General features: G+C 42.8%; 1 protein-coding gene across 1 annotated transcript in view; it reads left to right on the top strand.

Moving 5' to 3' along the window:
- The window catches only part of TRIM55 (tripartite motif containing 55), a 36,359-nt gene extending 23,923 nt beyond the window's left edge, over nt 1–12,436 (top strand). Inside the window, exon 10 of the mRNA XM_009084718.1 lies at nt 12,317–12,436. Coding sequence (XP_009082966.1) covers nt 12,317–12,436 — 120 coding nt within the window. The remainder of the gene's footprint in view (nt 1–12,316) is intronic.
- Nucleotides 12,437–14,327: the final 1,891 nt, after the last annotated feature.

Genomic DNA, 14,327 nt, shown 5'->3' with positions numbered 1-14,327 from the left:
TGCTGCCAGGATTCTCACACCAAGCAAATCATAGCTTCTCCCTTGGGGTTTGGCCTGAGCCCTGATCTCCAGAGGTCCCCATGGAGAGAGTAGAGTGTCCCCTCACATCCCAGCTCACACAGCACACCCCACACCCTCTTCAGGTCCTTTTACCACCAAAGGCATTCAAAGCTCTCTCTCCCATATTCCCAGTGGTCACGGGGTCCCAATCATGGCCCTGAAATGCAGTCCTGTGCATCTGGGGGGGGATTTCAACCCATTTAGACAAAAGCTTTTTTACATTAGGTCACACTAAGAGCTGAAATATCTACAAGACCAAGTCCTAAGAACCTGACTACCAAGTGAAGCTGTCCCAAATACAAACACTGTAATTTAAACCTTAACTATTCTATAACATTTCTTCTGGAGTAGCCCCTTCTGTGGTAGATACTGTCCATTATTTAGTTCTTCCAGGTCTAAATTCACACTCCTCTTAGGTCAGGCATATGCATATATTCAACATCCAAAGTGATATGAGTGATCTGCAGAGAATTCTGTGTTACCACTGTGGCATTTAGTCTTCTTTCCTGAAGACTAAAGACCTGTGACACAAAAAACTGTAGTTACCTTTGGGCATTTGCTCTAATGGCAGGCAAATTCAATTTTGATCCATTCTTCCACACAGAAATGCTTGGTTTTCCCTGCTCCCTTTATGTACTGTGCATGACATGGTGCATCTATGAAAAATGATAAATTATTATTCAACTTTAATGTGCAAAATTTCCATCACTATAACTGAAGAATACCTCTCCATGCAAAAAAAGAAAAAAGGGAGAGGGGAGAAGCTATCACCTACACTTTAGTTGCATAAGTTATGCAAAAAGATGCACTGTCTGGTAGCAACTTGAATTTGAAAAGCATTGGACTCTGTGAATCTCAACTAAATTTATGTATCATAGTTTAATTTTCATTTATTTGTGTTTGGTTTTGAAAATTTGTTGTATTATTACAAGAGGACATGGAGCTTGTTTGTACTCCTGGGAAATCAGGCATGCGAATAGCATTATGCTCTTTTTTTCCCTCCCTTTTTTTTTAATTCAAAATACCTTTTGAAATTAAAAATAGACAAATACAGAAAGCTCTCATTTCTACCATTTGAGACCTCTTCCTATGTGGTCTCCAGTGACAGCTTTATGATTTATTTAATAATGAAATAGAAAAGAGGTGAGGGAGAAAGGCATTTTGGTCTCAGATTCTATTTGCATAAAAACAATTTTCTTCTCCATGTGTAGTGAGGTGGCTGTTTCAACAGTTTATGTGTCTTTATCTTTCATGTGAGAGATCAGGTCACTGCCCTTGTCCCTTTGTTGATAAGCCTCTGAAAGTCAAATAACAAAACTACTCTGAATAACTTTAATAATAATTTGTAATAATAATATAAATCTGCAGGAATGTCATCATAAAAGCAGCATGTAATTTATTTTCAGGCTATTTTAATATAATGCACCGATAGGGATTTCCTTGTTTTTCACTGGCAAGAAGAGATCAGTTCCCCCATTAATTCTCAACATCTACTTTATTTAAGGGTCGTTTCACTCAGAGAAATTGTACCAATGCACCTATAAATTTTCTCCAGAGTGCAGGAGGTTGTATCAGCAGGGATAAGGCAAGAGGAGATGCAACCCACAGGTACACATATTGCTTGGTCTAAGAAGGGATGGAAGGAGATGATTCAGCACGAACAAAATAGATAACTCCTCACTACAGAGCCACATCCTGTTTCAGAGAGTGCCCAAGTCAGAAGTATAACCACCACAGGCTGCTTCTGCCTCTGGTGGAGTGAGAGGCATCTTCAGTAAGAGATCACCAACAGCTGCTGGTTCATACTTGGCACCTCTTCAATCTACCTGCTGAGTATGAGGTGACATTGCTCTTGACCCAGGTGCCTCTCCTCAGTGACTAAAGTTGGGGGAGGTCTGAGCATCTGCAGATGACACCCAGGAGTAAATTATTACAACATGGGGAGCTGGAGTAGTATCAATGAGCTGCCTTGCCATCATGGAGAGGAATGTGTTAGAGGAAGGTGACACAGACATTGGCAAGCATCCCTCTCCACTGCATGGGAGACACAGATCTTGAAGTCCCACAGTTTTCTCTAATCATATTTTGTAGGCAGCATCTTTCATGCAGTGACACCATATAAATTCGTGAGAGCTCATGAAAGCCTTGTATTCACCTGGGTCTCGAGTTACCCAGTTTATTTCACCTAAGATGAAGTAGTGGACCCTGTATTCTGTTGCTCAAATTCCCCATAAGAAAAGTGGCTGTTCTGTGGCTCCAAATGACTCCAATGCATAAATTTAGTTTGAAAGGAAATGCAAGTTAATCATCCACAAACAGTAGTCTGATCTAATTTCCCTTTGCAGCCAGTAAGTACAGTGCTTTAATTCCATAGGGATATAAAATATAATCAGGACTGAACTGTTTGGGAGGAGAAATACTAATGGAGTGGCCTATGTTAATCTTGTTTCATTAGTTTTAAAATTTTCTATTACTTGCTTGCAACCTTATGCCATTTGCCAGAATTACCATAAGAACAGTCCTCTCTGTATTCATATACTGTAGCTCTCTTTGCCCTGTTGCTGAATACTTTAATTTCAGCTGGTGATCCTTCAAAATTTTTTTCCAAGAGACAGCTTTAAATCACATGTCAGAGAGGTCAGTATTTAGCTAAGTTTTAGCCGACTGGTTGTCATGTCAATATGCAGACAACACGGACAAAATAAGATCATTTAAAACCAAAATAAGGCTAAGAGATCATGCTGTGCTCTTTGCCCATGTACCTGTGCTTTTCCATCACTTTATGAAAGGTATAGTCCCATTTTAGCACAGTGCTGCCCTGGAATGATTGCATGAGCATGGCAATGGTACACAAATAATAATTTCCTTTCTCTTCACTGAATTGGAAACTAAGTCTTGCCAATGTGCCCAAGTAAGGAAGCTAAGTCAGTTGCTCCAAGAGAGGGGATTTCTTGCTCAAGAGAAGGCAATCTTGCAAGGCTGGATCTTGCAGGAATCTTGTGAGGGTCTCCCTTCCCTCTGGCCCATCCAACACAGCCTCCCCACAATCTCCCCCAGAGCAGGACAAGTTTGTTAGCATCAACCACAGGCACAGCCCAGGCAGCTCTCTCCCAGGACACCAGTTGCTGCTCTGAATACTCTCTGCTCCCTGCAACAACTGTGTTTAATGCTAATGAAGGATCTGGGAATTCAGAGAGCAAAAGTCAGCTTGAAATTTACCATCTAGGTCTTGATATGCTTGTACTTTACCTTTTCTTAGGTAGAAATCTGGATGGGTTTATTTCTGTGCCATTAAAAAAATCTGCAGGGTTTGACTGAATGAGAATCGGTCATCTATCCTCTGTAAAGTTGAGCATTTTGCAGGAGACCCATGAGTCAGCTGGTGTACAAGCCTAAACTAAACTGTTTGAAGATTCTTCCTAAACATCTCTAAAATTTCACTGGGAAAAAAAATCATTCAGCCTGCAGCTGAAGTACAGGGCAAGCACTAGATGCAAGTCAAAAAATTCTGCCTGTGCTTCTCTGTAGTTTGACTCAGTGAGTTGGGACTCAGTGATAGCAGCTGGGTCTGAAGCCACTCAGGCTGACATTCAGTTGGTGGGAAATTCTGCCTGTAAATTTCCATTTTGTATCTTGACTTTGTGCTTCAGGTGAGATGATTTTTTTTCCCTTCAGTTAGGCAATACAGGTAGAGAAAATTAGGAAAGTCTTGATTGTTCCTCTTTTAACACCTCCCTCTCCCTTACTTTTGAGAACTATCTGGGTGATTCAGAGGCAGCAGTGATGAGTCGTGAGGGCAATGTATTAAGACCAGCTTTCAGACAACAGTTTCTCATAATTAATATGAGTGGCAAATGCTTCACCTCAAGTTTTACCTCAAATAGTCTGCTCTGCGATTTGTCTAGTGAGTCATAGATACCAACTGATTTATGTATATTTCATTTTTTTCAGTCTATTACTAGCAAAAGGATCTCCACAATGGCAGCTTGGACAAAATTAATTCTCTTGTTGAAATTAATACAAAGCCAGGCTCACCTAGGCATTGGCTTTCTGTACCTAGCTCATTTAAATACTAAATTCTACCTCCACTCGACCTCCTTCTCCTCCTCCAAGCATCACTTGTTCTGCTCATTGTTAAGGCACTTGGAAAGGAAAACAGAATATAAACAAAAAATATTTCTTAATCACGAATGAAGCGTTGCTGTTTCACATCACATTATGGTAGATGTATGTCACAACAACACAAACCACCTGTTTGTGGAATATTTGGTTAATTATCCTACTGCCTTGAGATGGTTCTAGCTTTCAGCGTAGCCACACACTCACCTATGGAAAGCAGCACTTGTAGTTCTGTAACCCTTAGAGATGGATCAATATTTAAATGCCAGCCTATCTGATTGAAAAATCCCAGTGGTGGTAATTAGTAAACTGGACCTGAGTCCCTATGTTTGAATAGTGTAATGTGCCACCAGGCTTCCCAGACTTGTGAGCAGCCTAGGTGCTGGGCCACAGCACCCTGCAGGATGTGGTGCCCAGCTACAGGGCATTTGAAAAGGAGATAAAAATTGGGGAGTTGTATGTGCAGCCAAAATTAAATGGAAAAAACAGTGATGATTCAGTCTCATACCCATTTTCAGGTGATATACATTCCTGGCATCTTTACAATAATCTTTAGGTCGTTAAGAAAGAGACCAGTAACTAATTAAACAAAGCTGTTATCCCTGGCCACCAGCCAATAGGTGCCACAATGTTCAAACCATGCTACAGATGTTCGACATAGACATCACACCTTTGACTGAGCAGAAATCAAGGATCTCACAGTCCCAGAGAATAAGTGATCTGAATTTCTCATTGTGCTTTTCAATTTAGAGAGCACCCCATAAAATCTCCTGAGTCTATGTCAGCCGCCAAAGGTGGTGATCAAAATACAGATCAGTTGCTCAGAGCACTCCTGGCTCAGCACTTCTGCACAGGGAAGTGGGGCTCATTCATGTTGAAACACTTGCTGTATGACTTGCTCTATTACAAAATGCCTTACTGAGGAAAGGTAGCTGTCATTTCTCCCATCAGTGCTGGTGAGCCTCTTCAACATCTGGCACCAGATTTGTTTTTTCAAATACATTAGTTTTTATATTTCTGCATGATTTCAAACTTTATAGAATGAATAAGTTTCTTTTTTAAAACGTTGAGCTGGTGCCTGACCAGATGCAAGTCAGCTCCCAGCTTATCTCTGTGATCTGTGCTCTATACCCTGTAATAACCTGGTCAGCGTTCTAAGAGCAGTATTTCTCACAGCTCCCTTGGACTTCACCTGGGAACAGTGCAAGATGGGCAGGAGGAAGCTTGATTTAATATCTTGCTCATTGCTTGGCTGAGTGCTATGCAAGCAAGCCAGCATTGCTACTGGGCAAGCAAGGATTATAATGTGAGATGTGATGTGACAGACATCTCTCTGGGAAGTCACAGTGCTGCTCACTGACAAAGTATTGTCGGAGTAGACTTGGCTTCAAGCTGCAGCTGCTGTGGCTGTAGTAAGGGGAAGATTCAGGCAACTGAAGTCATGGAAAAATGAGCACAGGAAAGGAAAAGTGGTAGCAGCAACAGCTGATGAGGGAAAAAATGTTTTAACTGTGGCTAAGACTTTCTTCTTCTGTTATATGGTAGCTTTAAAGAATATCAGCAGGTTACTTTAGCTGACATTGCAGCTTTTCTTCCTACATCTCCATTGGTGTGGGTTTGTCTCTCAGAGAAGGTGTGCTGTGTCCAGCTCCTGCATACTTACAACAGGCCAAGTCAGTCACTCACTCAGGGTGTGAGCAGTGCTCAAACTCCCAAGCATGGGATGTGTGTGTCTACACACCTCGAAGCTATGCTGGCTTCATGATCTGATTCCATGAATGGAGCTCTAAGGTGAGTCACAGTCTGAATCAGCTCTCTCTGTCACTCATTGGATTTACAAAAGTGCTACTTGCAGAGGAAAAAAGCTTTGATTTATAACAGTCCATATTACTCAAAGGAAATACTACTTGACAGAGATAGACAGGATGTTAAACCATTAGTAGGTTTGCTGCTTCCCCTGAAAGCTAATAGTGAAGTTTCTCTGACATGGATTAGATCAGTTACTGCCATGGAGAAGTTCTTGGAAGGTCTTTACTTCACATTTGACTTGTTGATCTGAAGTCATATCTACTTGTCTGAAGAAGCAGCAGTAGGAGGAAGAGGGGAGAACTGGTATCCATGAGTAATTTTCTGGCACTGGTAGCCAGCACATATCTCTTACTCCTACAGCCTCTCAAGGTGATCCTTCCTTTGCTAGACAGTTCTCCAGAAGGGCTGGAATGGAGCAGAAATTATAGATGGCTGGTTGATCAGGAGCTCCTCAGAAACTTCACTCTGAGAGGAGCAAAGAGTGATGTGGATAGATGCAGGACATACTGTGCTGATCAGGTAGCCTTAACATTCACATGTTTGCAACACTCTCTTTTCTTGGGTTTCCTTCATTTTCCTGGACAGTGGCAGGACTAGGTTTTATGCAATTCTGTAGTTAATCACTCTCAACAAAAAGTTGGGCCAGTGAGGTGCAGCAGTGGATGAAATATTACACAAATATGTTATTTCTGATGTTCTTGTTTGAGTCCTGAAAAATATAGGTGACATAAAGGAATTGTATTTCCTTTGTCCTGAGTAACAGTTAGAAGAAAGCTGCTCTCTCATACTACTCTAAAACTGTTTCTACCACAAGTTCAAGTGTCAGGACCTCCATATCCCATGGGAGATGTGTGGATCCTATACCAAATAAGCTATCTGGGCTGTTTTCCTCTGAAATATATTTGGTCTCTTTAAGGTCATTATGTAAGAGGCACTGCATTAGACATTATCCACATAATTTTAATTGTAATATAATGAAAATCTTTTGAAGGAAGGCATTTCCTCCCAATGGACTTCTAAAATTCATTACTGACCACTATTAAGACAGTGCTCTATCTAATTCTGTGACTGATGGAACTTGTCTGTGCATATTTTTTTGTCTGCTACCATATTTATTTCTGTGACAAGTAATTGTAGCAATTATTTTAGAGAATACTCTGCTGGTTCCCGCTAATAAAAAAGAAAAGATCCATACAAAATAAGCAGCCTCCTAGCTTTGAAACAATATTATTGTGATATGCATGACAGCTGCCAGGTGTTGTGCTGAAGGAGCTAGACTGCATAAAAATATGAAAACAAAATGCTTGAACTAAAGTTTAAACTATTTAAAAATAACCTGTTGTGCTCCCTTTGTTTCCGCTGCCTGGAAGTGTTGAGTGCCAGAAGTGTAACACTTGACATTTGAGGCAGACAAACATAGCCTACAGATTCTGTGATTGCTTTGCAACCAGCTAGCACTTTTTAATCATGCCTGTTTTTGTTAACACTGGGGGTTGTTTCTAAACAAGCCAGTTAAAAATGGGAATTAAATTTAATTTCTAGCTCATTTTCTGAGGCTACAGAAACCCTAGAAGGAAGAACCTGCATTTTTGCTGATTTTCTCTCCAAGGCCCATACTTTCTAACAAATTCACACCCTTGCTCTCCTGCTGGATCAAGTTCACATGCTTCTAAGGGTGTAGATCCATTTTTTTCCTCTGGCAGCAAAGGTGATTTAGGCTTTTCTTGCCAAATGGCCCTGCTTCTTACTGCTGCCCAGATGCCACCACTAGCAGGGCATTTGTGCTGAGGCAGCTGTTTGTTGAGCTGTGCTGGAATCAAATCATTCAAATGGTCCAGGTTTAAAAATACCTTCCTCCACCTCAAAAAGAAAACCAACAAAAAAAAATTGATGTCATTCCAGTGACATTCCCATTCTTAGCACAGCCCTGCAAAGAACTGCAGTGTACCATTGAACCGAAGTGGGAAAAGGTGGATGGGGACCCAAGGGGCAGAACTTGATTCAGTTAGCACTGTTACTCCAGAAAACATTCATAGGGGTTGTAACCAACCATCTCATCCACCTGCATTAAAGCAGATTGTGAAAACCCTTCACCTTTCCTCCTCAGTTCCTAAATTTAAGAGTTAATGACCTTGTAAAAGTAATAGTGCAACGTTTTCAATTCCTATCAAGAAGTTTTCTGATATCCTAAAATACTTGACTCGAATCTTTCTTGTATAATTACTTAAAAGCCAGATGTAGTCTAATCTAGACACCCAGAGTGTCTCTAGAGTCCATAGAAAGAAATTGGTACCTCCAGAGGCTAATCCACTTTAAGGATGGGACAAATCACCCTCTGGTTGTGCTTTTCTCTCATCACTCACATTAGGGGGATGAATACAGTTTGCACAAGAGGGTATCTTGGTTTTGGATGGCTCAGGTTTGTCAATATGGATCCCAGTCTTTGCACCTAAACACTAGATTAGTGGTGGTAAAGCAGAAAACAATGTGTAGACTTCATTGTATTTCAAATATCTAGAAGGCATAGACTGCATGTTTCTCCTCAGCATAAAGAGGACAACTGCTGGGACCTAATAAATGAAAATATGACATAGCCATCCCACCACCTCTTTCTCCCCTCCATACCTTTTACAAGAACATTGCACAAATTCAAGCAGTGCCCTGCTTAAGGAAGCAAATACTGAAAGGCGCTGAATACCTGCAACTTTGAAACCAGGCTCAACTCTGAGATCCTTATGCTGTCTATTCATGCGAATCCTGGAGTGCTGAATGGCTGCTCAGTGGGAGTTGTGGTTGCCCAGAATCTCCAAAGAACTGGCATGTAAACTCCAGCCTGGACTTTGCTTATGGGGAAAAACTAAACTAACTATCAGTCATGCAGGGTGTGCTTCCCTCCTCGCTTCATGAGATGGTCTAGTGAAAATTCCTGGTGCTTATTGAAAGCATCATCTGATGTCACTTGACACCACAGGGGAAAATATAAATCAAAGTGTAAGTATTCAGCACTCTCTCAGCATTGGCCTAATGTGATTAATGTAATCTGAGGTAAACACTTCAGTTATTCCTTATTACTGTTAGGAACCCAAATCAAGGGTTGGGACTTGTTATTCTAGGTAATGTGAAAAACAAGCCCTACCCATGAGATCTCCAAAGCTAAGATAAAGCTCAGGTAGAAGCTTGACAACAGTTACCTAATAGCAGTGGACAGACACAATGAAGTGTTGAATCTGAACTGTCTGAAAGGCATGTAGCAAGGGCTGTGCCATGCTCAGCACAAAGTTTTCCTCTGGCAGCAGAGTAGGGTTTCTGTAACAGGGAGAGCAAGGTAATCTGGGTTGAGATTGCAAGGGCGTACAGAGCATTCAGATGCCTGAATCTCAGACAATCCCAGCACACTGTATGACTCTGAGTTATGTGGGCTGCTGTTGGAAGGGGGGAATGGGCTTAATAACATGGACAGAGTTGCTCCTGGCACCTTTTGATGGTTTCTTGTCTTACATGAAGATGCATACCTCAGTCACTGTATGACTCAGCGCACAAACACTAAAGCGTCACAGGTGTGAAAATACAAGTCTAAAAGCCAAGGAATGGCCCTACTGTCAGTTTTGTGCTTTCTTCGCTCCTGGCTGGGTGCAATGGAAAATGATTGCTCTTGGAAAGGCACATCGAGGTACTGCAGACCAGCAGCCTGCTGAGTCCAGCGAGGTGCAGGGAGTAAATGCTTCACCCAGCCAAACCCAGTGGGAATATGTTGGAGCTCCAACATTGTTTTGCTGACACAGGAAGATGTCATCACAGCAAAATATGAAGGAGTTAACACATTATGAAATAGAGTTTTGGCAGTGATGCAGACTAAGATTGTTTTGTTTGAAATGCAGTACCAGCAGTGTTGGTTAACGAGGTAATGCAGTTGCCTTGCCAGTGTAAGTCATTATGTTGTGCTTTTTTTTCTTCAAACATGTTAGGTCCAAATCTTATGGAGCAAGCTGGGTAAATTTAAGCCCATAGATAGGTCTTTGCTTCCCAGTTAATCTTGATTCAATGTAAATTTCTGGAAAGTGGCTTGTTAGAATAGCAAGAGGAAGTGCTAAAGGAAGGTTGTCTTGCACAGGAAAAGACAAAAGTGCCAGTGTGGGTTTAAGTGACAGAAAAAAAAAAGCAGGAATTTTATTTTAAACCTCTTGCCAGTCCTATTCCCTTACAGGGTGAGAAGTGAGGATGGCTGTCCCATGCTATGTGTGTCCCATACACACACTGCTGAGGGCTCAGTGCACATAATTGCACAACCAGTTTCAAAATGACCCTTAGGTAGTCCAGGCACACTGACTGCCCTTCCAAAAATAATGGCAAGTTTTTCAGCATCACAGAAGACTAATAAACCACCTATGCTCCTGCATCTGCCAAGATCAAGAGAGTGCAGAATCCCTTATAATTCAGAAAGTCTAGCCATGTATTTACTGCAGACACCTGACTTTTGTAACCCAGGTTAAAAGATTTGCAATCAGCACTTTCCAGGGCTGAGAGGCAGACATTCCATAATCGGGACCCAGCTAGCTACCTGCCTTTCAGTGGAAGATATGCCCCCCTGGGCCCAAGTTTTTACAACACTTCTGCATAAATCTGGGAGACAACCCTTCTCACCAGCATTGCTGAAAATCGACTCTTGTATTCAAGTAGGCAGCTTTTCACCAGGCTCTCATTAAAGTCAATTATAAAGTTATCAAGCAAAAGCTATATTCTGCAAGATCCTTGTCCATAAAAATCCTTTCTGAGTCCTGTATTTTGCAGTGAGTAGCAATGAGTGCCTTGCTTTGAAAATATGAATATGAGTCAAAGATTACTCCACATTTCAAATATTAAAGCAGTTTCTCAGATTAATATTTTATTGAAATAAATAGGGCTATTCCAGTTTAGACCAACCTAGGATCTGGGTCAAAAAATGGCACTATGAACTCTAATTAGATATAAGTAAAGACATAGGGAGCTATTTTTATCATACCTCCACACCGTCTTGTTTGTTTGTGTCATGACACTTAAATAGGTAGTACCTGGAATGAAGCCCAAAAGCCAATTTATACTTAGCATACCATTAGCCCTTACTAATTCTTATGGTACACTTTAAAAATAAGTACTTACAAAAATGCTCAGGAAAAACATCCATCCCATGCTTTAGATCATAGATCCTCACAAGCATCCCTGCTTCAATGTTTGTTGCCAGATATGTCTGTTAGCATCACTGCTTTGGTAACTTTCTGCTTTAGGACAATTTTATAAATGATTGAGACATGTTAAAATTGAGAGGACACTACTCGGACATTTTCTCTCTGTTGAGTAATATGTTCACAACAAACAGTTCTGAGGTCATGCTGAAGTTCCCAAAGTAAGGTGAAACCCTGCACAAAGAAGGCTGGCAGTATGGCTATTTTAATTTTTTGAATCTACAATAATGTATGTGCATATCTAGGAATATAGAGGGAAAAAAATCCTGTATATTGCAAGTTAAATTGTGGTTTTAATGATGAAGACATTAGGCATTCCTCAGCTAACAAATCACCCATTTTTATATATTTTATCTTTAATCTGACACTGTCACAAAGCAGTCTTCATTCTCTGCCAAAGGGATCTGAAAACACTGGAACTAGTAAACTATTTCTGCCTATTGTACCGGTCTGCTAAATATTCACCTAATTTTAGAAACAGCAATAATTCCTTTCATTAGCAGCTACAGCATATCATGTCCAGATTCCTATTTTTACTGTAAGTGTAGGATACCTATGCAAAGAAAAACAGGATATCAACAGAAGCCTATATCTCTGTATTATTTATTTCCTGTTCTTGGTCTGAGTGAAGTTGAAGTGAAATAAATATTAAAAGACTCTAAAGAAAAAAAATTACATCCAAGGCAGATTTCATAACAGCAGAACAAGTATCATTTTGAGTGGCAATGCACTGGCAATAACTTTTGGCTTGGGTTCACATCAATCTGGAGGCCCAGCTACACAAGCCAAGCTGGCTCAGGATCACTTCTGAACAGGCACTTATCACCTTCAGTGCAATATTATTCCAGAAGTCCAAATCAGGACTAAGCCCTTTGCACAGATGCAACACCCTCACCCAGAGGGATCCTTCCTCTGCCATTGGTCGTGGCAAAAGTCCCTCTGACTTCTCTGGCATTAGAAGTCTGGCTGGCCTCCCCAAATTTCCATGCTCCCTGCCTTTTCCCCTCTTTCCCACTTCATTCTGGTTTTCTGCATGTTGTGAAATCTTAAGGATTTTAATGCAATTCATATTTTCCTCTTCCATTTGTCAACCTTTCCTTCCTTTGCAGACTTGTTCTGAACCATCCCCTCAAGGACGAGTGGAGGAAGCTCCCATAAGTAGTGAGAGGGGTGACGAGCCGGTTCGTCATGTCTTCTCCTTCTCCTGGTTGAACTCATTGAATGAATGATGACTCACTCCGCTGGCTTCTGGTGTGCTTCTGCTCAGAGAGACCATGAGCGCAGGCAGCCTGGCTGCAGTCAGCAAAGAAACTGGCCTGGAAGGGAACATCCAGACAGGTTTCATTCCCAGGAACTCAGCTGACCTCCACATCGTACCCTCGAGATGACAGACCTGAGAGGGATGGGAGCATGGGGACAAATTACTATGTTATATTGTAGTCAGAGTGTTTTCCGATAATTTTTTGCTTCCAAGGGGAAAGTAGCATCACTGCAGCTTTGGGCTGAGCACTGCTAGTATTTTGTTACCCACTTTTTGGCACGTCCCCGTGTAGGTGTAAACGCTTCACCAATGTTAGCTAAAATGCTAGTATGATATTCACCAGCAGCATCCTTTGCCAAAACAGTGTTTCTCCTCAGTACTCTCCCGCATCCTCGCTCCTTGGTGCCGGTGACTTCAGTGACACTATCGCGTCCTTGGCAGCCTCGAGTCAGGGTTGTGTCTAACAGTACTGGTGCCTCTCCGACTGCGGGGGCTGAACACAGGAGGGGAGAAGGAAGCTGCCATTTCTTCCTTTGCACTTGCTCTTCCTGCTAAGCCACAACAGATGACACTCACATAAACACATTGTTTGTAAGGAAGAGTCCCAGCGGCAGGAATGAGGAAGATGCACATACCAAAAGCACTGGCCAAGACCCCATGCAAGGATACAGGACACAGCTCTGAGTGCGTGGGGCAGATGCTGCAGTGCTGCCCACTCTGTCCAGCCGTAATCTGTGTCTGTGTCTTCTCAGTCATCAGTGTGTGTAGGAAAGGGGACATGTTCTTACATGAAAGCAGAATGCAGTGAGGAGGACACAGGTACTCATTCAGGGTTTAACTGGAAGGCCCCATGCTGTGCTGTAGATAAGGCAGATGCTAACTGTCCTGTTCTGTGTGCATTGCAGATGTTGAGATGTCTTGTGAAATCAAATTTGTGTCTTAAAAGAAGCTCTACAAGTTGTACTGAAGGTGACAGGGATTTTTGTCACTAGGAACAGGGTGTCAACACTCAGTAGTGTTTAAGAGAGATTGGCAGGCTGCCGGGAGTGCTTGGTGCCACAGGGGACCAGGTGTCAAGCTCTGCACTAGGGTTACATGCGGATCTTTCGCAAATCCTCAAGCCAGGCCCTCAATGCACAGTTTTGACAGAGATCTGTGTGAGGCCACAGGGCTATGCTGCACCCCAGCAGGACTGGTGAGCTGTCAGTGTGGGGTCAGTCCCCACCCTGGTCACCCGTCCCTACTGGCCTGAGCGGCAACCTGCATTTTTATTCGTTTGCCCTGGAGAACTCTCCTGCGAGAGTTTTGGAGTGCTGCACAAGAGACCTCCGCGCAAAGCTTTGCAACTCGCACAGCCCAGAGCCAGCGCCGCCCAGCACCGCCACTGCATCGCCTCCCGCTGCTGAAGCAGCTTTTCCCTGGGATTTGGTGAAGGGTGAGGGATTTCCTATTTTGTCCCAGTCGTCCTGGAGACTTCCCCCAGCTCCTCCCGGGAAGTTACTCCGCACGCACTGCTGCCTCCCCGGAGCCGCTAGGAAGGACTTCTCTTGGGCACGGCCGCCGGGACGGGGGACGCCGAAGCAGGGAGGAACCTGCCCCTTTTGGGGTGCGGGAGGAACCTGCCCCTTTCGGGGTGCAGGAGGATGCGCAGAGCCAGAATGCAAACACAAGAGAGACGCGGGAGCTCCTCACCTCTTTCCCATCGCCTGCCCCTTTTGGGGTGGGGGGGGACCCTGCCCCTTTTGGGGTGCGGGAGGAACCTGCCCCTTTTGGGGTGCGGGAGGATGCGCAGAGCCAGAATGCAAACACAAGAGAGACGCGGGAGCTCCTCACCTCTTTCCCATCGCTGCACTACGGCC

This window comes from Acanthisitta chloris, unplaced genomic scaffold, assembly GCF_000695815.1.
Source record: "Acanthisitta chloris isolate BGI_N310 unplaced genomic scaffold, ASM69581v1 scaffold4681, whole genome shotgun sequence".
Classification (NCBI taxonomy): Eukaryota; Metazoa; Chordata; class Aves; order Passeriformes; family Acanthisittidae; genus Acanthisitta; species Acanthisitta chloris.
The sequence above is the reverse complement of the archived record's forward strand: the minus strand, read 5'-3'. Positions and strand labels throughout refer to the sequence as shown.